The sequence below is a fragment of the Camelus dromedarius genome, chromosome 15, assembly GCF_036321535.1.
Source record: "Camelus dromedarius isolate mCamDro1 chromosome 15, mCamDro1.pat, whole genome shotgun sequence".
NCBI lineage: Eukaryota > Metazoa > Chordata > Mammalia > Artiodactyla > Camelidae > Camelus > Camelus dromedarius.
The window spans coordinates 29,229,931-29,253,157 of NC_087450.1; the positions used below are offsets into that span (position 1 = coordinate 29,229,931).

Here is a 23,227-nt window from a genome sequence, read left to right on the forward strand (position 1 = left end):
GAAATACAAAATCAACTGGAAAACAAGGTTTAAAATGGTAATAAATACATACTTATCAATAATCACTTCAAATGTCAATGGACTAAATGCTCTGATCAAAAGAGACAGAGTGGCAGACTAAATAATACAATAAGAACCTACAATATGCTGCCTACAAGAGACCCATTTTAGGGAGAAAGACACACATAGATTGAAAGTAAGAGGATAGAAAAAGATGTTTCATGCAAGTGGAAATGACAGGAAACCAGGGATAGCAATATTCATATCAGACAAAACAAACTCTAAAACAAAGACCATAAAAAAAAGACAAAGAAGGACACTATGTAATGGTCAAAGGATCAATACAAGAGGATACCACATTCATTAATATATATGTACCCAACACAGGAGCACCTAAATACATAAAAAAATACTGACAGACATAAAGGGAGAAATTGAATGGGAATACAATAATAGTAGGAGACTTTAACACTCTAATGACATCAATGGACAGATTTTCAATCCAGACAGAAAATCAATAAGGCAACAGAGATTACAAATGACACATGAGAACAGTTAGACTCAATTGATATCTACAGGACACTGCATCCAAAAAAACCAGAATACACATCCTTCTCAAGCAAACATGGAACATTCTTAGGGTAGACCACATACTCAGACACAAAACAAGTCTCAACAAATTTAAGAAGACAAATTATTTCCACCACCTTTTCTGACCAAGACGGCATGAAACTAGAAATCAACCACAGAAAGAGAAACAAGGAAAAAAAATATTACATGGAGACTAAACAACATGCTACTAAAAAGCCAATGTGTCACCAATGAAGTCAAAGAGGAAATTAAGAAAACAGATAAAAAACAAATTTCTTCTGTATAGCACAGGGAACTGTAGTCAATATCTTATAATAACCTACAATGAAAAATATGAAGACAAATATATGTATATATATATGTATGATTGAAACATTATGCTGTACACCAGAAATTGACACATTGTAACTGACTCTACTTCAATTAAAAAATAATAATAATGTAGTCACAATTAAACCAATCAAAAAATGGACAGAAGACCTAAATAGACATTTCTCTAAAAAGACATACAGATGGCCAACAGGCACATGAAAAAATGCTCAATATTGCTAATTATCAGAGAAATGCAAATCAAAACTACCATGAGGTATTGCCTCACACCAGTCAGAATGGCCGTCATCGAAAAGTCTACAAATAATAAGCTCTGGAGAAGGTGTGGAGAAAAGAGAAACCTCCTACACTGTTGCTACAAATCCTTACGCTTTGTCCTCTCCATTTAAGAAAGAAGAAGGAGAGAAAGAGATTTAATATTTAATGTATGTCTTCAATGTCTGATATTGTACATTTTAAATTCAACTGAATATACTTCCATTTTATAAATGGGAAAACAAGAGCAGAGAAGTAAAGTGATTTGCCCAAGGTCATATATTTTTAAGGGGCTGGACAAATTGAATTCAAGTTTTTCTCACCCCAGATCCTAGGCTTTTCTCACTTAAACATGCCAAACCCCCTCCCTTTTCTAGCTTATTGTAACTCTAAGTTCTTCAAATTGAATCAAGAGCAAAAAACACACTTACTTGGCAAGGCGAGAAGACCAATGTAAGTCTGCAGCTTCTCAAACACAGCTGTCATCTTTTTCATGTCCTGAGACAGCTCTATATTCCTGGCTCGTAACGCAGACGTGCAAAGGGAAGCTTCACATTCTTCTTCTAAACTAGGAATGGGCAAATTTTTTTTAAAGTGAGCATCCTGAATGATTTTCAATTCGTTATAAGAAACCATTCCCCTTGAGAGAATTTGCCAAAAAAAAAAAAAAAAAAAAGGAAGAAAGAAATTTGACCTCATTTACAAGGTTCCATTTTTTATACCATAATATACACGCTTGCTGCAAATGCCAATGCAGCAAAGGACAACTAAATGGAGGAAATAAAGGCAGGAGCCCATTATCTTTCCATCCTGAGAGCAGCACAAAAATGTTTCCCTTAAAAATATTTTTAGGAGAAAAATATTTCATAGACTGAATTCCTAAAGAGAACTAATTAAACAGGAACAAGGAGCTAGAATCATTAAGAAAACTTTTTCAGTGTATGTAGTTTCAAAAGTCAGACTGGTAAAAACAATCTATAGACTCAATCTGAAAGTAAATGCTTAACATTCATAAAATATATTTTACCATTTTCAATTTTTAAATGGTACTTGGAAAAACTTAATCATAAGGTTAAAAAACTACATAGACTCTCAATAGTGTTTATTAAAAATGTGCAGGTAATCAAGTAAAATGCTTTTTACACAAAGCTAGGAAAAGTTATTAGAACAAGAATGATAATGACATCCACTCTCTTGACCCTGCCACTTCTCTTCTATTTATTTATAGCAGACAGCTTCATTAAATACTAAGCCCATTTACTACTAAAGAAGAGGTCATATTGTCAATTAAAGTGGTATTTAAACCAATGACAAAAAAAATTGCCTAAAAACATGAATACCTGATAAGGTAGGGCTGAAAGCATATGGGACAGAACATTCCAAGAATAAGAATCTTAGATCAAGAAAGGGCTTATCCAGTGTTTCTAAAAATGTAATATTGAAAAAATTAATTAAGATAAAATAAAAATGTGTAACTATTTCAAGTAGTAAATACCACTTTTGCAATGGTTCTTAAACAGATTCTTTTTAACGTAAGTCAAACCAATAAAGTATATTCAGTGTTAAACTTATACAGTCAATTTTCAAAAAAATTTAATTACACTGAACTTAAAACATTAAAGGATCTGAATGAAACTATAACTCATAATTATTAGTTCAAGTCATAATTCTCTGATTCCTAAAATTCTGTCATATGCACTAATCATGGAATTCAGTTACTAAAATACCTTGTTAGGTTAGAATTGGGAAGTAAGATGGCTCTTGACACAGTAATTTCTCTATAATAAAATTTCACATTTTTGAAAAGTTAAAATCTACTACTTTAGTTCTACAAGGACTTAAAAACTCTAAGTACTTGTATTATTTTCAATACTGTAAGTTATTCATTTACATATTTCCTAAACCTTAGTTTGCAATATGGTATAATACACATATGTTCTTATTTCTCTTATGTTCCAGTTGTACTGTTCTTTCATTTAGTCTTTTTGAAGACTAAATCTCAGGATGAAAAGATTTAGATGAATTAGGAGTCTTGGTAGTTTTAGACCAAAAGCATCAAAATGTACATGCAATGTTCTCAAATTTCCAGTTACATAAATTATTTGCTCTTGCCTTTCCAGAAATATTTAAGATGGAATATTTAAGGTTACTAAATTACATATGATATGAGGACTGGAGTAAATAAACAAAATTTTTACTTTATAACTTAAATAAATTACCAATAATAAAAACAACAATATACTATTTCAAAGAAAACTAAGGATTACGCATTCAAATGTAGAGGCTGTTATATACCCCCATCTAGATGTTTACAGTAAAAGGATGATAAATAACCAAAACTGAATTACTTTCAATAAGTGTGTCATTCGCAAGCATTAAAAATACTGGTTCACATAGCATTACATGGTTATCGTAGTATTCACAGTACAGAACTACTGAAAAAACCCTAGCTAACAAACAACAATTCAATTTTTTTAAATCTAAGTTTGTACTGCTCAAGCCACGATTTTCCTTTTTCACAAAAGTCCAAACTGGCTGTGGTGCAGATAACTCAGGCACATCACAAGGCGCACATGTTACTACTTCATTAACTCCAGCACAGGTCAGGTGACACCTCATAATTCCCCAAGCTCCCTGGCCTTAAGGGCTAAAGTACCTTTTTAACTGATAGGGAAGAATCTTCCTAAGAAAACATATGTAAGAGGTTAAATGCTCTGAAAAAGTTTTCAATTTCACAGTTGTCTCCTGGAAAAGAAAAACAATTTCAAGGTTAATAGTGCCATCTGAAAAAGAAGAGCTCCTGCTTTCAGAAGTAAAACGTAGAAGGAAATTACCAGGACAGTCACAGTATCCTCAGTAATACTTTCAAATAAATGAAGCATTCCTTCCTCAAGAGGGCGAACATAGGATGCATTTTCATGAAGATATTGTGAGAACTAAATAGAAAGGAAAGAACTGAATTAAATCACTGGAAAACAAAGGATATCAACACATTTATAAATGGACTCACTGAGTTATAAACCTAAATTCTTTTGGAAACTTTTTTTGGGATGTTTGGCTTTTACACAGAGCTCCCTGCTAGCAATCCCAGATACTATCCCCAAGTCCCCATCCCACTGCACAAGGGGGAACTAGAAGAGGGGTGACAAAATTAACAAGCAGGCAAGGGGGTACCACTTACAACCCAGCACCAACAGGCCTTCTTCCCTCAACACCTGCTTGGGTACAGAGGTTCCAGTTTAAAAAAAAAAGATTTGATAATCAAAATTGTATGACATAGACTTTTGTATTATTTAACTCATTTTTTTAAGAAACAAGCCCTTTAAGGACAGCTTCTTATTTTTACTGTATACAATGCTCAAAGTTAACAAATTCCAGGAATGTTGTTATCATCAAAACTTTTATAAAAACTTTTATAACTGTCACGGATACTGTAATACCTACAAAGGATTAACTCAGTATGAAGATAAGATTTCAAAAGAGACTCCACAGGCACTTGGATAATTTCGAAAAAAAAGTTAATTTTTCACTTGTGAAATATTTGTTATCTAAGAACTGTATAATGGCTCAGGATTCAGTTCCTCAGAACAGAAATGTAAGGTCCCATTTTGCACAAATGTGATTCATCTGGCCCTACTGCAAGCTACACAGATATACAGGCCTGGGAAACTCAACCTCTCTGGGCTTTGATGTGCAGAGCTGTAAAATAAGTTAACTCTAAGCTCACAGGTATAAAAGGTATAAAAGTCTACTTTATGAATTCTAAAAACAAGTCTAAACACTTTGGTCATCTTTTAACACATGGTTTCTGATTCTTTTTCAATAATACTTATTAGGAAATCCACACTGGGTTTCTCAGAGGCCAAAGCACCAAAGGTAAAGTATTGAGAAAAATATGAATTCTTCCAAGTAATTAAATGCTTAAGATGAACATATTTGATTCTCACTCTGTGCGCATAATATGGCAACAAACTAAAATAAAACAATGGACAAAGAACAAGTATTGAGTGGGAAGTCTTTTTTTCTCTTATAAGTGTAAAAGAAAATATAACTACATTAAAATGCCACAGTTCCATTTTCCTTACCCAGGTCATCTGAAGGCTTTTTCCCACAGTGATATTAAAGGGCACTTCAAAAACCTCAAGTTTAATTTTTGTGAACTTCAAGAGAAGTTTCATCAAAACTGATGAAAACCAAGCATGGTTTCCCATGTGGAAGGCAGCACGTGACGATGGTAAGAGCTGGCCTTCCCTGAGTGCCCACTATGTGCCAGACACTGTTCTTAGTGCCGTACGTGTATTATATCATTGAACCCTCAAACATACTGCCAGGGAGGTACTATGTCCTGCATTTTCAAGATGCATAGAGAGGTTAAATAAGTTGCCCGAGGGGACACAGAAAATGGCAGAACTGGGCTGGATTCCCAGGAGTATGACTCCAGAGTGCAAGCCTCTGCTATGCTAATAGGCACTTACGGATCTGTGGACATAATGCAACTCAAACCCTGTAAACATTGCAGGATGCACACACAAAAAAAGGAGGGGGGGTGATGACAAGAAGAATTGGGTAAGTAGAAGAGAGGCAAGACTCACTTCAGACCGCCAGTTATGGGGCACTGAGTGCGCGTCGACAGCGAGATCCCCACCTTCCTCCCTTCGGGACGGCCCTAATGATCCTGCCTCCTGCTCGTCTCGGCTCTGAGTAACATACCAGCCTCGCACACTGTGTCAGGTCTGGTCTGTGTGACCCGTCCCATACAGCAGGAATGACGGTATGTGACTACATGCAAACTCTCTCTGCTCTTCCTCTCTGTGGTTTTGCTCATGACTTCCCCTTTTCCGGGGGTAAAACACCTATCCTGCTTCTCTCCTCCTATCCAAATCATGCTCATTTTTCAAAGCTCAGTTTAATCATGAAAGAATCTTTCCAGACACTATCACCAGCAGCAACCCTCCCCTCCCTGATGACCTCATATCACTTGCTGCTCCTAACACCCACTCACACTAAGGTCTTTTAACAACACCCTCGTTCATTTCTTAAGAATCTCCATAGTTGCCATATTTTCTTGAGGGCAAAGCCTATGACTTATAGTTTTTCCCATGTCCTCCATAGCACTTCACTGATGCACAGACATGGTCTGATAATAAATAACAAGTCTCCATGTGTATTCAGGGCAGACAGAAGGTATCCTGAGTTAAATTTACCTTCTGATTCAATGGCGATATAGTGTCGATGGCAGAGTCAACAGGAAAAATCTGAATCCTTTGTTCTGTGTAAGTGTGAAAGTTCAGAAGAGCCTTGACAAGATCCTGAACAAAAGCCAGGGCCTGCCCAGCAATATCCCGCATCTTCAGCTTTAAAATGAAAAAGATACAGTTAAAGTCAGCTACCAAGTTATGATTTCCAAACAACTTTATTAACTCTGCTTTTGGAGAAAATATTTGAATTCTAATTATTCCTTAATTAAAATTCATTTGCACCCACTTAGATTTTAACATTACCACCTAAGTAAGTTAGAAAGCCACCAGTTTTGACAAATATACCTCCTCCACTTAACCTAGACTGTTAAAGTGCAACGTCCACCAAGCTAAACAAAAGGTATGACTCACAAAATTAGTGCATCCCACAATTCAGTTCTAATGTTATCAGATAAGAGAGACAGCAAAAATCTGTATTATTTACAAACTCAAAAACAGCAAGTTACACAATTTAAAGTTATGTATGAGAAAGGAAAGCTGAAGTTAAATGCAATGTTTTGGTGCACTAAACAGAGGCCCAAACAACTAATGCATGTTTCTGAGAAGTCTGACACGCAAATTGCTGAAAATAAAAGCTTCATCTTTACCTGATGTCTCCTATTGTGGACCGGAACGTTCAGAGCGTTATACTGACTATACTCTGCAAAGCAAAAATGGATATACATTAAGTCATTTTGCAGTTACAGGAAAACAGCTTACTGAGAAATACTGAATGCCCTGCAGCAAAATCAGCTTTACATAAGAATTTAAGATGACCAAAGCCACAATCACAGTACAGGAGAATGATGGAACTTAGACAGAATCAGTTGTTTCTCAGGTAAGGTAATAGTTCCATTTTTTTTTTTTTTAACTTTAGGATAAAAAACCAAACCCTAACCCTGTGTTTCTAAGAAATCATTTCAAAAATTCTTTTGGGCCCCAACAAGATTACTTAGAAAGGCTCATAATGTTCTCGCCATCTTCTGTCACTCTTCCTGAAATAGCCCTGCACACAGCTGCCACGCTAATCATCCAAAAATGCCAGTGTTTCCATGACACTACAATATTTGAAAATCTATCACTGCCTGCTATCACTGACTCCAATGACTCAGTCCTAACTTTTCTGGGTGGTTTCCACACCTTTCTCACAGTCCTCCTCTAGAGTCTGCCCTAGAGTCTGTCACTGATCTGATAGCCTCCATTTCTATTAGATCAGCTGTGTACTCCCAGCTTGGTCTCCCATCCGTCAATATGCATTCTCCTATCAGCCCTCTTTCCGCCTTGCTCATATTCCTTCCCAGCCTGGTCATCATTTTCAACACTGCTCTTGCTAACAGAAAACTAGATCAGGGTCCACGACAATATATTCTGCTTAATTTAAGCAGGGAGGGGTCTTCAAAGTTACTCAGCCCTCCATGATTTCATTGCTGTGTCTCTATCATACTTCACATAACATCTACTCCAAATCTTTTGAATTTCAAGCCCCCAATACCATTCCTCCTTTCCTCCTCTACCCTATGGATGGGTTGGCCTCCCCCTATAATGTCAAGACTAGAGCCAAAGCACAAGGGGTTCTTACACTCCTCACTCTCTATCCCAGAGTCTATGGCTTCACATATCCTTTCCTCGGCTAAACTTCTGGGCCCCTAGCAACAGCCCCTTCTGACCCCAGCAGGCCTTAGAATGTCTATCACCCCCTCCTTCCTATACTTTCAAAATCACTTCATTATAAAAAGAGCATCTTTTGCAGCTTGTTTATCCCCACAGTGACGTCTCCCCTTTTACTTGTATCATACTTCATTCTCTGCGCACCCGTCCCCTGTGTGCACAAACTCTCCTTTTTCTCTTCTGGAGTGCTGAGGATTAATATTCTGGCAGATTGGTGTGCACTGCCCTCCACACCCCATTGTAGCCTCCGGTCAGACTTAACAAAGTACTGCTCAGCAGGCCCTGACAGCACCTTTCATCCTACATACCACTCTCCATGCAGTTCCCTGGCTCCTTCTTCCTCATCTCTCTGACCAATAAAACCTACTCTGGCATCCTGGCCCAACTTAAAGCACACTTCTTCCAAAAGGGCTTCCCCAAACAACCCTACCAGCAGTAATCAGCCTTCCTCTGAAACTCCAAGAGATTCTTCATGGAATAGCTTAGCCCATATTTTAGACATTTCTACATCTTATCTCTCCCCTACTGGACTACAAATTTCTTGAGGGTAGAGATTTTTGTCTTATGCATTTTTAACATATTCTATGCTCCCTGCCAATCTAGACTTTCAGCAAATATCTCTATATACGTCAGAACTAAAAGTAGTAACCTACTTGTGACATAATAAGGACTTAAAATAGAGTTACAACTAGTACTAGAAAAGAAAGCACAAACCCAAAGAGATTCAGAAAGAAATTCTAGATCTGATGACTGATAGATACAAGGATTAAGGGTGAAATGAAATGCCAAGGCTTCAAGTCTAGTAGATCAAAGTACACTGGTGCTATTTACATTAATGTAGAAAACAGTAAAAACAGGTGTTTTCAGAGAATTTAGGTTTTTGATATAATAATGACATGTTGATTTCAGTGTTAGATCACACTGCTATTTTTCTTTGGTGTCTTTTCTTTCCTTTTTCTTTAGGTTTTCCTTAAGAAAAATTGAGACATCATCAAAAATTAATTTCAATCATATAATTATGAAACAGGAAATGTGTATGCATTTGAATTTAAGTTTCTGAATCCAATTAAATGTTTTCTTTGTTTTCAAGTTTTTGATTTAATTCTTGACTAAAGATCACAAATTTGGCACCTGTTGTACACGTAAGTTGATGTTTTATTTTTTCCTAAGTTCTTCTTGTTGCTCTTGGCTGTGTAAACTACCAGACCATTCCCAGGATGAGCAGGAAGCAGGGCTTCCCCAAGTCAGCTCCCTAACTATCACTGGGGACTGTCCAAAGGGCAGGAGCGACCAAGCTAAGAAGATTCACTTCCCACCCATCCCCCTACTCCTCTCCCGCCTCATTGCCTACCATGATCAACTTTTCTTATACAAATATCAAGGTACTTTATGTGCCGGTTGGTTTTCACCCTGGGATACGCTAAATTTGTGCAACAAAAAAGTAAGTTTTGGGCTTTTTCCAAGTCTAGCTTTGGAATAGTTATATGATAACTTAAAATCTCCCCATAAAACATTAAGAGCCAAAGCTTATCCAAAGGACAAAAGGAAACCAATCCTCTGTTGGGCCAATGAGATTTTCTGACAAATAGATCAGAAATTATGTTAATTAGCTGGTTATCACAAAGAGGTTCGGAGTTGCAAACATTGGAAAACTGTACATAATACCTACTTGTATCATTAAAAGGTACTTTTTCACTGATGATTGATAAGGATTCCTCTAATCTACCTGACAAATCTTCATGAAGATTCTTTAACTGTAACTGACTGAAAGAAAAAAATACAAAACCATATTATCAACAGACAGTGGATGGGTTATTTGCTTGTTACCTCAACAGCTGGTATCAGGCTTTCAAAGAATCATGCCTGACATCTCAGATGCTCTTGGTAGTAGAGAGTTGTTTAAAAAATGAAGATACAAAAAATAGTAAGTCTTGATTCTAAACTTCCTAAGACATCTGCTGAATGAATGGAAGTTTGGAAGAATTTATCACAGTCACATTTATTTATTTATAAATACAGTAAGTGTTATATCTTATACAATCTTAAGTTTATTTCCCCAAGCTCAAAGAAATCATAGAGCCATTTCAAAATCACAAATTTGCTCTTTACAACACATAAATATTTGTTCAAGTATTATGGTGAAGTTTTTTTAAAGTATTATATTAGATTTCTTTCTCCTTTGAGCTCAAAATCTGATCATTTTTGGTTGTAATTCAATTAGAAGCATAGGCACACATGTAAACCATGCACATAGCTCTAACAATGAAACTAATCTGAAGAAATCTACTTGATTGAGTCTATTAAACTAAAAATGTCATTTATCAAGTAAATGGTGGTGCATGCTCTTACCACCCAGAGATAAGCAGTATTTTAAGATGTAGCTATCTGCAAATTAGCTATCATAACCTCTATTTTATTTAAAACGTACCATTAAAAGGATGACACCATGATCATTATCAGAAGGCTTTCTCTCTAAAGTAGTCTGAGACAAAAAGGATCCAGTCCTCAGGACAGGAGCCCCAGGATGCCATCTGCCACAGCCCTTAACACCCGCAGCCTGAGGACTAATGCACACACCCCTCTACCAAGAACATAAGGTCCCAGAGATAACAGAATTGGAAAGGATCCTGGAGACTACCTACTCCTATCTCACTGCAAATGTGAGAAAATTAAGAGAGAGGAGCTACTAAACCAAAACTCAGGTCTTCTGATTCTCACTTTAGTGTCTCTTGGAATTCACGTTTCCACATACCATTCTTCTGTCCGAAGTCGACACTCCTTGGCCTCCTTTTCTAGAGTCTGAGATTTTACCTGAATTTTAGAAAGAAAAGAAAAGCAGATGGCTCAGGCTACAGATGAGAGCATGCTGAGGAGACACTGCAGGCAGCAGTCTTGCCCTAAATAGCTAATTCTGTCCTATAAAGCACACAGACGATTTACAGAAGCCTGCACTATTTAACGTGCTCTCTCCGATAGCGGGGCTTACTTCTAGTTTAGCCTTGTCGTTCTGCAGCTTCTCGATGGTTTCCATGTACTTCCTCGTCAGGCCGTCGACCACGGCTTGGTGCTGGGCCGCCTCCATCTCCAGGGTGGCCAGCCGACTCCTCAACTCTGCTTCCACATGCTTGTGCTGCTCATCGGCTTCAAAAAACTGAAAAGAAAAGATCATTTTCTCTTCTCACCATGTCCCAATATATGCAAATGAAGAGAAACCTACTGTAGTGACTAATCATTGAGCAACTTCCGTAAGGTTCCATATGCTCACTATGCAAAAGCCACACACACGTGGCCTCAGTGGATCCTCACCGTATGTCAGAGGTAGTGCCACTGTAATCCCTCCTCTACAGACGAGGAAACCGAAGCTTCAATGGGCTACTTAACTAGTCAAATGTCTCACAGCTAAACATTGCAGAAATGAGACCTGAACACAGGAGATCTACTCCAAAGTCTTCTCCTTCCCACCTCCTGAATTTCTATTTCAAATAAATTCTGGCACACAGAGACTTCAACTGACCAGGGTATAACTCTTGTATATAACACAATTATATAATCAAAATTCAAATAGACGTTACTCCTGAAGCATGTAAAGCTCCTTTCCTTAACGAGAATACAGTACTAATTAAGAATTATGAATACTTAACACAAAATGCATGAGGCCAAAAGTTCATCTTTTTAAACCTTTTCAAAGACCAAGAAAGCACATTTACTTTCCACTGTTTGACAATGCTCACCATTTCACATTAAAAAAAATCAGGAGAAATAGGTGATGCCTCACACTACACACTGAATGGTTTGGAGCAAACATTGATTACTCAACATTCCATAAATATCGGACGGGCTGCCATGAATGAGGCCCTGTTCTGAGGCGAGGGAGACAAATCCAATATAGTCTGTACCATATAAGACCTTCCAGACTAACAGGGAAACATAAAAACCAACTAAACTGCAATAAATTAAAAAGCAAACACTATTACTGATAAATCCCCATCCAACCATTTCCTATATAAAGCGAACAGTGCCCAGTATATGTCTGTATTATTAACTTATAAAACTATTCTGCTGTTCTCTGAACAAGTGCATATTCAAAGCATATATCCATACTAAAATATAAGTAAGATTTTAGAAATGAATACATGACATGACATATATACCTAACAACCACAGGAAACATTAAAATACCCTCCCATACACAAAACACTCCATCTTGCACTGGTTTTTCCACATTCCAGATCACATAGCCTATTTTTAAATTCATAGGGAAAAAGAGATTTTCTCACTTGTATATGCAACCGTTCATTCTCTTCTATCTTCTTTTGCAGGTCTTCATCAAAGACACTCTTCTGCTCTTGACTCAGCTGAGAAGATTCTCCACTTTTCTGATGGAAAGAATAAATTACGTCCACATAACTTTCATCCTTCAGAGAAATATCCTAAGGTACCCAAATTATCACCTTACCAGCTTGTCTATTCTACATGTTCACCATTCTCAAACAACCCTGCAAAAGGTATACAGTCCATCATTTAACTTTTCCTATGTGACACTAGCTGAAACTGCAAATATGGCAATGAGCAAGAAAACTTTAAAGAGAAAAAAAAAAAAAAAAAAAAAAACAGATAAGGCTCAGTATTCTTTGCAGATGAATCCAGGAGTAGCTCTGTTGGAAGACAGAGCAGACCAAGAAAGCTAGCAATATAAATATGCTAACAAACATCATTTCAATTGATCTTTTGGTTTGGAAAATGACAGTTTTAGCAATTCCATGAGTCTGAGTTGCTAAACTCCTTTAAGAAATTGTAATAAATTTCTTAACAGCATTCACAAAAATAAGTTTATACAGAAGTTCACATAAATTTCTAATTTTAAAATACATCACAAGATAAAGTTATAAATAAACAGAAGAGAAAAGTGCAAAGATTATGAAAAATACCTTCCTTTTGCCTTTTTACCAGTATTAACTTTTTTTCTACATAGAAGAATAGCACTATTTAGAAGAGCCAATAAAGAACATTTGTTTTCATAGAATACACACAGAAGTGAGACTATTCAAGGGACAGCCTAACAATGAAACTGTGTTCAGTCATCCATCACCACCCTCCTCTGCCTTTCTTGTGCTTCACTCCTCACTTAAAATGAAGTCACTTACTGATCCAATGTGAACCAATGATTAGAAAGCCCTTTGAAAATGGAGTAGTTATGTTCAAAAAAAAATTAAATGCAAACATAAGAGGTATGCATGCATAAGGAATACTGTTGAATGACATATTCTGGGTCCTTAGTACTTCCAAATTTGGAAAGCTTTCATTAAAATTAACTCAGAAGTATTACACCCAAAACTCTGCTAAAAGAGCCCTGGGAGAGGATCTCACTAACCTGGGGAGCATGTTTGAAGTACAGATGGCTATTCCCTCCCCAAGGGTCTTTTAGAAGTTCCAGAGCATGTGTATTTTGACAAAGTTTCCCAAATGATTCTAATACATAGCAGTTTTGCCCTCTCTTTTGCCAATTTACTTGAAAATTACCATTCTAGAGAATACTTCCAGGTATGGGAAATGCAAATGGAAATGTACTAACACATAATTATGTGGCCTGCCCATCATATGCCAAATACAGTCCTGGGCCCTTTAACATGACCCCATTGAATCCTGACAGCAAACCTGAGAGTATCCTCCCTACAACCGAGGCTGCAAGGCTAAAACATTTGCCTAAAGTCATAGAACTATAAATGGCAAAGAATTCAAACCTGGGCTCAACGCCAAAGCCTGCACTCTTCCCTTCACACCAGGCTGCTTCAGAGTTACTGCACGCCTCCTTGCCTTCTCCCTCCAACCATTCTACCATTATTGCCTCGTGTGGGCTGTTCTACACATGCACAAGACTTTTAAGGACTCAATCACTAGCTCCTGCCCACCCCTCAACTCCCCAAAATAAAGCAACTTCTTAATCACAGAACGTTCAAAAGTACCAGATCATCCATTTCAAAGCAGTAAGCATCTTGCCTCACTATATAAAACCATAAGGGAAAAAAATGTATATTTACATCTCAGGACAAGAATAACAAATTGGCCTCCTAAAAATAAACACTGAGAAATCTACGGCAAAGTCATAGCCTAATATGCCTATTTCATCTGCTATTTTCACTGAGAGTTACACTTTGACAATGTTTCTCATTTTATCTGCCTTATCCTGGGTTAATGGCAACTTGTTATAACTAAAAGATATTAATAATTTTCACCAATATGAAATACTCTATTCACAGTTTTCTAGCCACTAAATCAACTACGTGCATGTTGGCTCCTAATAAATTCTTAAAAACTCACTTTCATATGCAAATACCTATAACAGTATATATTAATAGTAGTAATGCTTTCTTGACTTGATATCTAGATGTAATAATGGAACTTTAGAGTATTTGGAGGTGAGGTCTTCTGTTAAAACCAGGATGGCCTGGCGATGTCTGTACCTAATGACAAGGTCACATTAACTTGCTTTTACTTGACCTACCTTGTTTTTCTTGCCTCGGGGTTCACTTAGAGCCAGTTCATCTTGTAGTAGCTCTACCCTCTTGGCAAGCTGCAGATTCCGGAATGTCAAACTGTCCATTTCCTGCTGCAGTTTCCTCAATGACTGATCCTTCATTTTCAGTTGTTCCTACATCAAAGTGAAAGCATACCATTTCTTATAATTTAGCCTTAAGGTTTGAAAATAATGGGAAAAAAAAAGATTTTTGTTTCACCAAAATCTAATCAAAACATTTTGCTTTAAGGATTTCAAGTTGTATGTTTATCATTCCAGTTCCTGTATCTTTAGCTCTGTTTTGTGACAGAATCATTTTCTGGCCAAACTGAGCAAATTTAAAAATAAAATTAAAAGCATATATACACTGAAGTAACAGATAGTCATCAACTCAAAGTGAAATATCTACAACTATATGTTGTGATATAATGTTATTATACATGTTTCCCAGCAGTGAGGAGGCACAAAGCCTGAGGCTACAATTTTATGAGCTTGAAATTTTAAAGAGAATCTCAGACTCACTGATGATGTTCTTCAGTAAGCAAGAATGGAAGAAACAGACTTTATTCACTTTTTTCCATAAGTCCTCCTTGAATTTAAGTCAGTCAAACTGAAGTCTTTTCAATACATTTTAAGTTATCCTGATTTATCAAAGATAAAAATCAAGATTACCCTAACTCAGGAATATTTTCAGATGCTGTTCTATGTCAGTTGACTTTCAAGTGACAATAGGAACAGAATCTAAAATCCAAACAACACATCTACTGACCATTCTGTACTGTTTATACCATGATGGGGTAAGAAAACAGGAAACTAGAGAAATACTTAGTTTCACTCTATTTTTTAAAAAATATTATTCTAACTATATTTTCTTTATGACATTCTGACAACATTGTGTTCACTGGTAATCAAACACAGATGGCCATATCCTACCATATATTGAAAGATCAGTACTTTTATTACTTTCACTGAAAAATCACTATAAAGCTAAGAAGAGGTCAAGTTTTAATTAATAAGGGATTTAAGTGCATTGAAACAGCAACCTAAAAACCAGAGGCTGGTGTCTGCAACCTGCTGACATTACTTGCATGTTGAGACCACTGCTAGAGGGATAGAGTATGTTTCCATTAACAGAAAAAAACAAAACAAAACAAAACTTCCCTTTCTGTAGTTTGTTTAGTAAGCCCTTAATTTTTACTTGAAGTTCACTGGTAAATTCAGGCCCAACCCATATCCAAATTATCATCTCTTTCAAATTAAAGAAATTCAAATCAATGAATGCTTACCAATAATTCATTGAAGAGGCAAACCCAATACAATCAAACACCTACCATAACAGAAGATGCTCTAATAATTCCATTGAGCAAACCAGCAAATTATCATTCTTACTGTAATTTTAATGACTACCGCAATGAATAGTAAAATTAAAAGTAATTCCATTATGTCCTTATAATCAGTTAATCACTAGTTGACTAATGTTCCAACTCCATTAACCAATCATTAATTTCTCAAGACATCCATCCCAATCTCTCTGTAAACCCCAGTTTCTGCAAAGGGGATGATAATAGTGGCATATGCCCTCATAGCGTCATTGTGTAAACCAACTAAGATGACGGATGTAATGCGCTCAGCACAATGTCTGACACACAGTGAGCGCTCAGTAAACAACCTGCTGTCGCCATCACCTCTGTCGCCACCAGAGCCACTAACAGAGTTAATCAAACACAACCAGCAACAGGAGGGTGTCAAACACCAGAGTGGACTACTAAGACAAGCTGGGAAATACTTTCCCTACTAATAGGTTTGAAACATTACGAGGACTGACAATGATCATTTTTTCATGATTCAGGCAAAATAATAACGTGGTTAACAAATCCCGACTATAAAGCTTATTTTCAATAAATCCCAGCCTAGAAGCAGAAAGCTTGGGAAGTATAGGGAAGGTGTTCTGAACCCTGAGTCTGTGGAACAGCACCTGAGGAGGGAGCACTCTCAAGAAACAGATTTCTCTAATGTAGGGTCCAAAATTGGCTAAGTAAAAGGACATAACCTGGGTCCTGGTTACTATGTCACTGGTTGGGGGCTACTCCAAAAAAGAGATAAGAGTAAAAAGAATCCCTTTACTCTAAAGAAGGGCCAAGGGAGACAGCGAAAGAAAGAGGTAGGCAGTGTATTCAACTGAAGCTTGACGAAGAAGGAATCTATATTCTAGAATTAATTTATCCAATTAAACATATCACTAAGGAATATTTATTACATGCCTACTAAAATGAGGTAGAAATTCATCTCCCATCATATTTCTCCCCTCAGTTAACCAAGGTGCTGATGGTAAAATGTATCACTCAAATAGCCCTGATTAACACAGGTTATTACTATTAAATAGCTCAACTCAAAAGCAAGATTAATGGACTAAATGGTTCACACTTTCAAATCCATTAATTAGGGGACAACCATCTGCTGAATGCTGGGGATAAATATGAATATGACATAGCCCCCCTCAGAGTGCTATCAGATGAAGACAGATAAGAAGCCCCATTAATCCAGATGAATTTAGCTGTGAGAGAAGCTGGCTATAAGAGAAATTCATTAGCTACAATCAAACAATACTTTTTTGTAACTTCTAGCTAAGGAAATCAAAGTCATACCTAAGCAAGTAGGAAAGTTAAACACACAAAAAACTTTATTACCCTCCATATCTTCAGTGAATCAGTGTCAGAGTTGGGACTCTAACCCAGAAAACCAGCTGAATTCCCTGCGATGAGCATCACCAAACACTAACCTAATCCTCACAATACAAATACCCTGTTGCATACCTTTAAAGCAGCAGAATTCGCCTGTTCATCCACAACACCTTTCTTCAAAACCTGATTCTGAGCCCGAAGCTGAAAACAGAGGAAGTTATAATTAATTTTTAATATAAAGCAATAACTTATAGCAAGGAAATCACTTACCATTACTTGATAGGAATCAGTACACTGAGTAACTATCTTCTCACATATATATGAGAATAAAAGTATTAGCCCAGAAGAGGACAGTAGAGATCATTCTGCCATTTCACAAATGAAGACACAGAGGCTGAGCTGCCCAATGACATAAAAGTAATCAGTGCAAAACTGAGATTAAAATCCAGGTCTCTCAACTTTAAGTACATGGTTCTTCCTAGGAAATCAAGTCACTTCCCTAAAAAAAATCTAATAACAACAAATAATAGGGGACTGAGTATACCATTTTCCTTGAAAATGAAACACCATTTATCTGTAAAATGCACACAATTGGCCTAATTATGGAATACGAATCCTACAAAAAATCAAAGTACAGGGCATCAACATACCCAGCAAGACTAATATTGGTCATGCAAATATCATCAGCCCGAACAGTCTCAGGAATAGTGGACTTAATCAGGCACCAGCTGAAGCAGTGTACAAAAGCAACTAAGAAACAAGCTCAATTTAGAAATTAATAATAATAGCAGCTAGCACCTGAATGCTCATTATATACCAGGCACTGTCCTAAGTGCTTTATATATATCTCCTCATTAATCCTCACAACCCTAAAATAGGTAGGTATTTTAATAATCTCCATTTTACAGATGAGCAAACTGAGGTACAGAGAAGTTAAGTGGCAAGGCTGAGGTTCAGACACCAGCAGTTTTGACTCCACAGGCATAATGCCACTGGACAATATTGGCTATGGTTTTATAAAGCTACATATAAATGAGAAGAGTAGTGGGTTGAAGAGGTGGGATAAGCCTTTGAAGAGGTAGGGCTTCGGCTTTGTGTGTGTGTGTGTGTGTGTGTGTGTGTGTATACAGTTAATTTTTTTAAGTTGAGAAATAACTTTATTTTAAATAAAGTACACAAATCAAAAATTATACAACTTGATGAATGTTTACTTATGTACACATCTACACAACCAGCACCAGCAGGGTTTTGAAAGGTAAACCTTCAGTAGTAATCCCCTTCTGTAGTTACCAGCAAGGATAACACACAGCATGTGAGTATAAATATACCAGCTAGCACAGCCGAAGCAAAAGGATTACAGACTAATATTCTGAGGCTCTGTACAGAGAACACGAAAGACTAGGTTCTTCTCTGAGAAACTAAATGAATGGGATAATTTTATCCATGAGCTTAAAAAAAAAATCTATTTCTAATTCTGCACAGCTCACATCTGTCTCCCGAGAACAGAAATGACCCTTTTCTGTGCCAAAAGAGTAGGGTTATTTGAATACGAAACCTTAAACTGAGTAATTGACACTCAAGAGAAAATTTAGCTAAGATTCTAAGAAGAAAAGCAGGAATACTGCAGGATATTCGGTTTGAGCAAGACAGACTAAAAAGATGAGCTGCTTATATTTTTAGAAAGTTGAAGATCCCAGTTCTCTACCACAACAGAAAGAAGACCCAAATCTTGCTTTGTCATTTCCTAGAAAATAAAAACTTGGGAAATTCACTTAACCTTTCTGAGCCTCAGTTATATGGTCTATAAAATGGGCTAATACATCCCTATCCTCATTCTTCAGAGGTGGTTGTGAGACCCAGATAAGTAACCTATGTCAAAGCACTTTCTAAACCACAAATGGAAAAGGAGGTCTTCTTAATAGAGCAGTATCGAAGGGAAAATAGATACATTTATTATAGTTTGCTTGGTATAAGGCATTGTGCTAAATGGTATGGGGAAGAGAAAAAGTAAAAGAAGTGGTTGGTCTCTGTTTTCAAAGAGTTTACAATTAAAAGGGAAAATAAAAGATAATTAGCAACACTAGTATTTCCTGCTTTAAAAATAATATAGACATTAAATTCTCCAGAACAGGAGTTGATAAACTAAGGCCTATGGGCCAAATTGGTCTGCTACCTATCATAAAGTTTTACTGGAACACAACCACACTCATAATTTACCAATTGTTTATGGTTGCTTCTGAGCTACAATGGTAGGGATGAGTAGATGCAACAGAAACTGTATGGCCCCAAGCCTAAAATATTTACAATTAGGCTCGCTACACTCTGCTCTAGAAGTTCAGAAGTGAGAAGTAAATATCATTTTAATGTTGACTTCCATCATATAGTATTTTACCTTCTAAGCAGTATCAACATACTCTTGGACAATGTGCTACCTAGCTAACAGAATTCAACAAACATTTTCAAACCCATGTAGCCAAAAGACAGCAATACTACTTCAGTCTTTAGGTTTCATTTTATACCCTTGTCTTAACTTTGACCTATGATCTCTCACCTGTCATCTTTGTGTGGTATTTAGAAACTCCTAATGACTGCTTCAAAGACTATGGGTGAAACTTGAAATCCGCTGAACTGATAATTTTCTGTAGGATCAGAACTACATTAATCTAAAAAAAAAAGGAACCTCACCTTTAATTTCTAAGGCACACTTAAAAGCTACTTGAAGTAGCTCAATATCAAAAAGAACAAACAATCCAATCTAAAAATGGGCAGAAGACCTAAATAGACATTACTCCAAAGAGATGCAGATGGCCAACAGGTACACGAAAAGATGCTCAGTACTGCTAATTATTAGAGAAATGCAAATCAAAACTACAATGAAGTATCACCTCACTTCAGTCAGAATGGCCATCATTAAAAAGTCTACAAATAATAAATGCTGGACAGAGTGTGGAGGGAGTATAAATTGGTGCAGCCACTATGGAGAACAGTATGGACAGTCCTTAAAAAACTAAAAATAGACATCATATGATCCTGCAATCCCACCCCTGGGCATATATCCAGAGAAAACTCTAATTCAAAAAGACACATGCACCCCAATTTATAGCAATATTATTTACAATTGTCAAGACATGAAAGCAACCTAAATGTCCATCAATACACATATAAAGACATGGTATATATACACACTGAAATATTACTCAGCTATAAAAAAGAATGAAATGTCATTTACAGCAACACAGACAGACCTAGAGATTATCATATTAAGTGAAGTAAGTCAGACAGAGAAAGACAAATATCATATCATAATATCTATATGTGGACTGTTAAAAAAAATGATACAAATGAACTTACTTACAAAACAGAAAGAGACTCACAGTCATAGAAAACAAACTTACAGTTACCAAAGGAGAAAGTGGGGCGGGGTGAGGAGGGGGATAAATTAGGAGTTTGCAATTAACATATACACATTACTATATATATAAAAAAAAAAGATAAGCAACAAGGACCTACTGTATAGCACAGGGAACTATAATCAGTATTTAATAATAACCTATAATGGAAAAGAATATGAAAAAAATAGATACATATATATGTATAACTAAATCACTTTGCTGAACATCTGAAACGAACACAATATTGTAAATTACCTATATTTCAATTTTAAAATGGTTTAAAAAAGCTACTTAAAGCAAACTCAACAGCCTACTTTATTAAAAAAGCAAAACAATTTTCAAATTACTGCTGTTTGGAATTTAATCTGATTGTAATTAAAAATGATTTGAATTTTCTTTTGGAGAATACTGTTTGCTAAATAGATAATTCAAATATGGTTTCAATGGAATCACTCAATAGAAAATGTAGCTTTTAGAAATATTTATCTAAAATCCCTTTCTAAGATACATGTACCCCAATGTTCACAGCAACACTATTTACAATAGCCAAGACATGGGAGCAACTTAAATGTCCATCGACAGACGGTTGGATAAAGAAGTTGTTGTATATGTGCATTTCAAGGAAAATGATATACTCAGTCCCCTATTATTTGTTATTAGTTTTTATTTAGGGAGGTGACTTGGTTTATACACACACACACACATATATACAGACAGTGGAATACTACTCAGCCATAAAAAATAAAATGCCATTTGCAGCAACATGGATGGACCTGGAGATTGTCATACTAAGTGAAGCCAGAAAGAGAAAGAAAAATATCATACAATATCACTTATATGTGCAATCTAAAAAAAGGACTCAAATGAACTTATTTACAAAATAGAAACAGACTCACTGACATAGAAAACAAATTTATGGTTACCAGTGGGGAAAAGGGGAGGAGGTGGAAGGGTAAATTGGGAGTTCGGGATTTGCAGATATTAACTACTATATATAAAGCAGATAAACAACAAGGTCCTACTATATAGCATGAACCATATTCAGTATCTTGTAATAGCCTATAATGAGAAAGAATATGAAAAGGAATATATATATATATATGTATATATATATATACACACATATATCTATGTATATATAATTGAATCACTATATTGCCAGAAATTAACAAACATTATAAACCAACTATACTTCAATAAACAAATAAAAATATAAATTTAAAAATAAAATAAAATCCCTTATCTGGTAGGTAGAAAAGGATAAGCTCGCTGACTTCATTGCCATGTTCATTATACTTGGCATTTGGTGTCTTCCTGCATTTCAGCATCACTACTGCCACATCTCTGCATCCTGACCAGCAGCTTGTCAGATGCAGATAGTGCTGTAATCAGTCTGGTCTCTGAGATTCTTTCTCCTCACCAGCATTCACCACAGTGGGGAGGCAAATGTAGTGTTTCTGTTTTAGAAATAGTTACAAGATCACCAGATGGTCACTAATGCCTCTAGGAGACAAGTGGGGAGACTCCAGTGGATGTGGATATAAGTGACAAACTGCCCTGAAGTCTCCATTAAGACAGAAAAACCTCCAGAAGGTGATACAGCCTACTTCCAGCAGCTGTGCTGCGCACTTCTGTTTCATTCAACAGAGAAATGGTACCTCTGAATCCCAACTGAGAAACCCTCTGTCTTTTCAAACCTCAGTTTTTGTTGTTTTGTAATCTTTTGATTAGCTTTACCTTTACTCTGAAAGCACAGCCTTTCCTCATTTTGACCAGCCAAATCCTGGTTGTTCTTCTAGAGCATACTTCCTGCTCTGGTCCTATTTCCGCCATAGATTTTTCCTAACCACTCTATAGTCCCCCATGGACCACAGTGAGCTTGCCCTCAGTTCCTTGGGCACTTACTGATAACAAGACATCTCTTATTAAACTGTTCAGTTTTAATTTTACTTTTTAAAGTAGTAAATCTTACAGTTAGTAATTTATGTATCATTTGTGCACTCATGTTCCATCTCCAATTAAACTGTCCTTCACAGTACAGACTACAGTATACTTCCTTGTATCTCCTGCCTACAATGAAAGACCAATGCTATGGATAGAGAAGGAACTCAATACATTTTTAGTTAATTAATCAAAGTAAGTGCTGTAAATAGAAGTGTTTAAATGTAATGTACAAATGTAAGGGACCGTCATTACTTTAATAGTCCCTCTCAAACACCCTTCCCCAGATGATTTGAACCTCATGGTCCTACAGGATACCAAACATCTTCAAAAGCCCTGAGCCTAACTCTCTAATAACCAGTGTCCAGACTGCTCTATGTAACTTTGGTTCTACAACAGCCTGGGCTCAGACTTATCACAAAGCTGTTTCTCCAGGGACAGAGAGAGTGGTAGTGAGCCAACTATGATCTCTCTCATGCCACTCTGCCAATCTGTGGTAGGATAATTGGCCCAAGATTATAGAGATTTACTACCTTTGATCACAAACTATTGGAAGCGTTTGTAGTGAAAGAAGAGATAAATCACCTATATGCATTTTCTTGTCTAATCCTCAACAAC

The 23,227-nt window shown here is 36.4% G+C and overlaps 1 protein-coding gene across 4 annotated transcripts in view; it reads right to left on the reverse strand.

Annotated features, from left to right (window-relative positions):
* Positions 1–23,227, reverse strand: part of PPP1R21 (protein phosphatase 1 regulatory subunit 21) — a 99,351-nt gene that overhangs the window by 70,939 nt on the left and 5,185 nt on the right. For all 4 annotated transcript variants that reach the window (XM_064494508.1, XM_064494507.1, XM_064494506.1 and 1 more), the window contains exons 2-12: positions 17,409–17,477; positions 14,584–14,730; positions 12,359–12,457; positions 11,068–11,232; positions 10,834–10,892; positions 9,751–9,845; positions 7,022–7,074; positions 6,381–6,530; positions 4,011–4,112; positions 3,833–3,921; positions 1,608–1,744 (exon numbers count right to left, since the gene is read on the reverse strand). In XM_064494508.1, the coding sequence (XP_064350578.1) occupies positions 1,608–1,744; positions 3,833–3,921; positions 4,011–4,112; positions 6,381–6,530; positions 7,022–7,074; positions 9,751–9,845; positions 10,834–10,892; positions 11,068–11,232; positions 12,359–12,457; positions 14,584–14,730; positions 17,409–17,477 (1,165 nt within the window). The remainder of the gene's footprint in view (positions 1–1,607; positions 1,745–3,832; positions 3,922–4,010; positions 4,113–6,380; positions 6,531–7,021; positions 7,075–9,750; positions 9,846–10,833; positions 10,893–11,067; positions 11,233–12,358; positions 12,458–14,583; positions 14,731–17,408; positions 17,478–23,227) is intronic.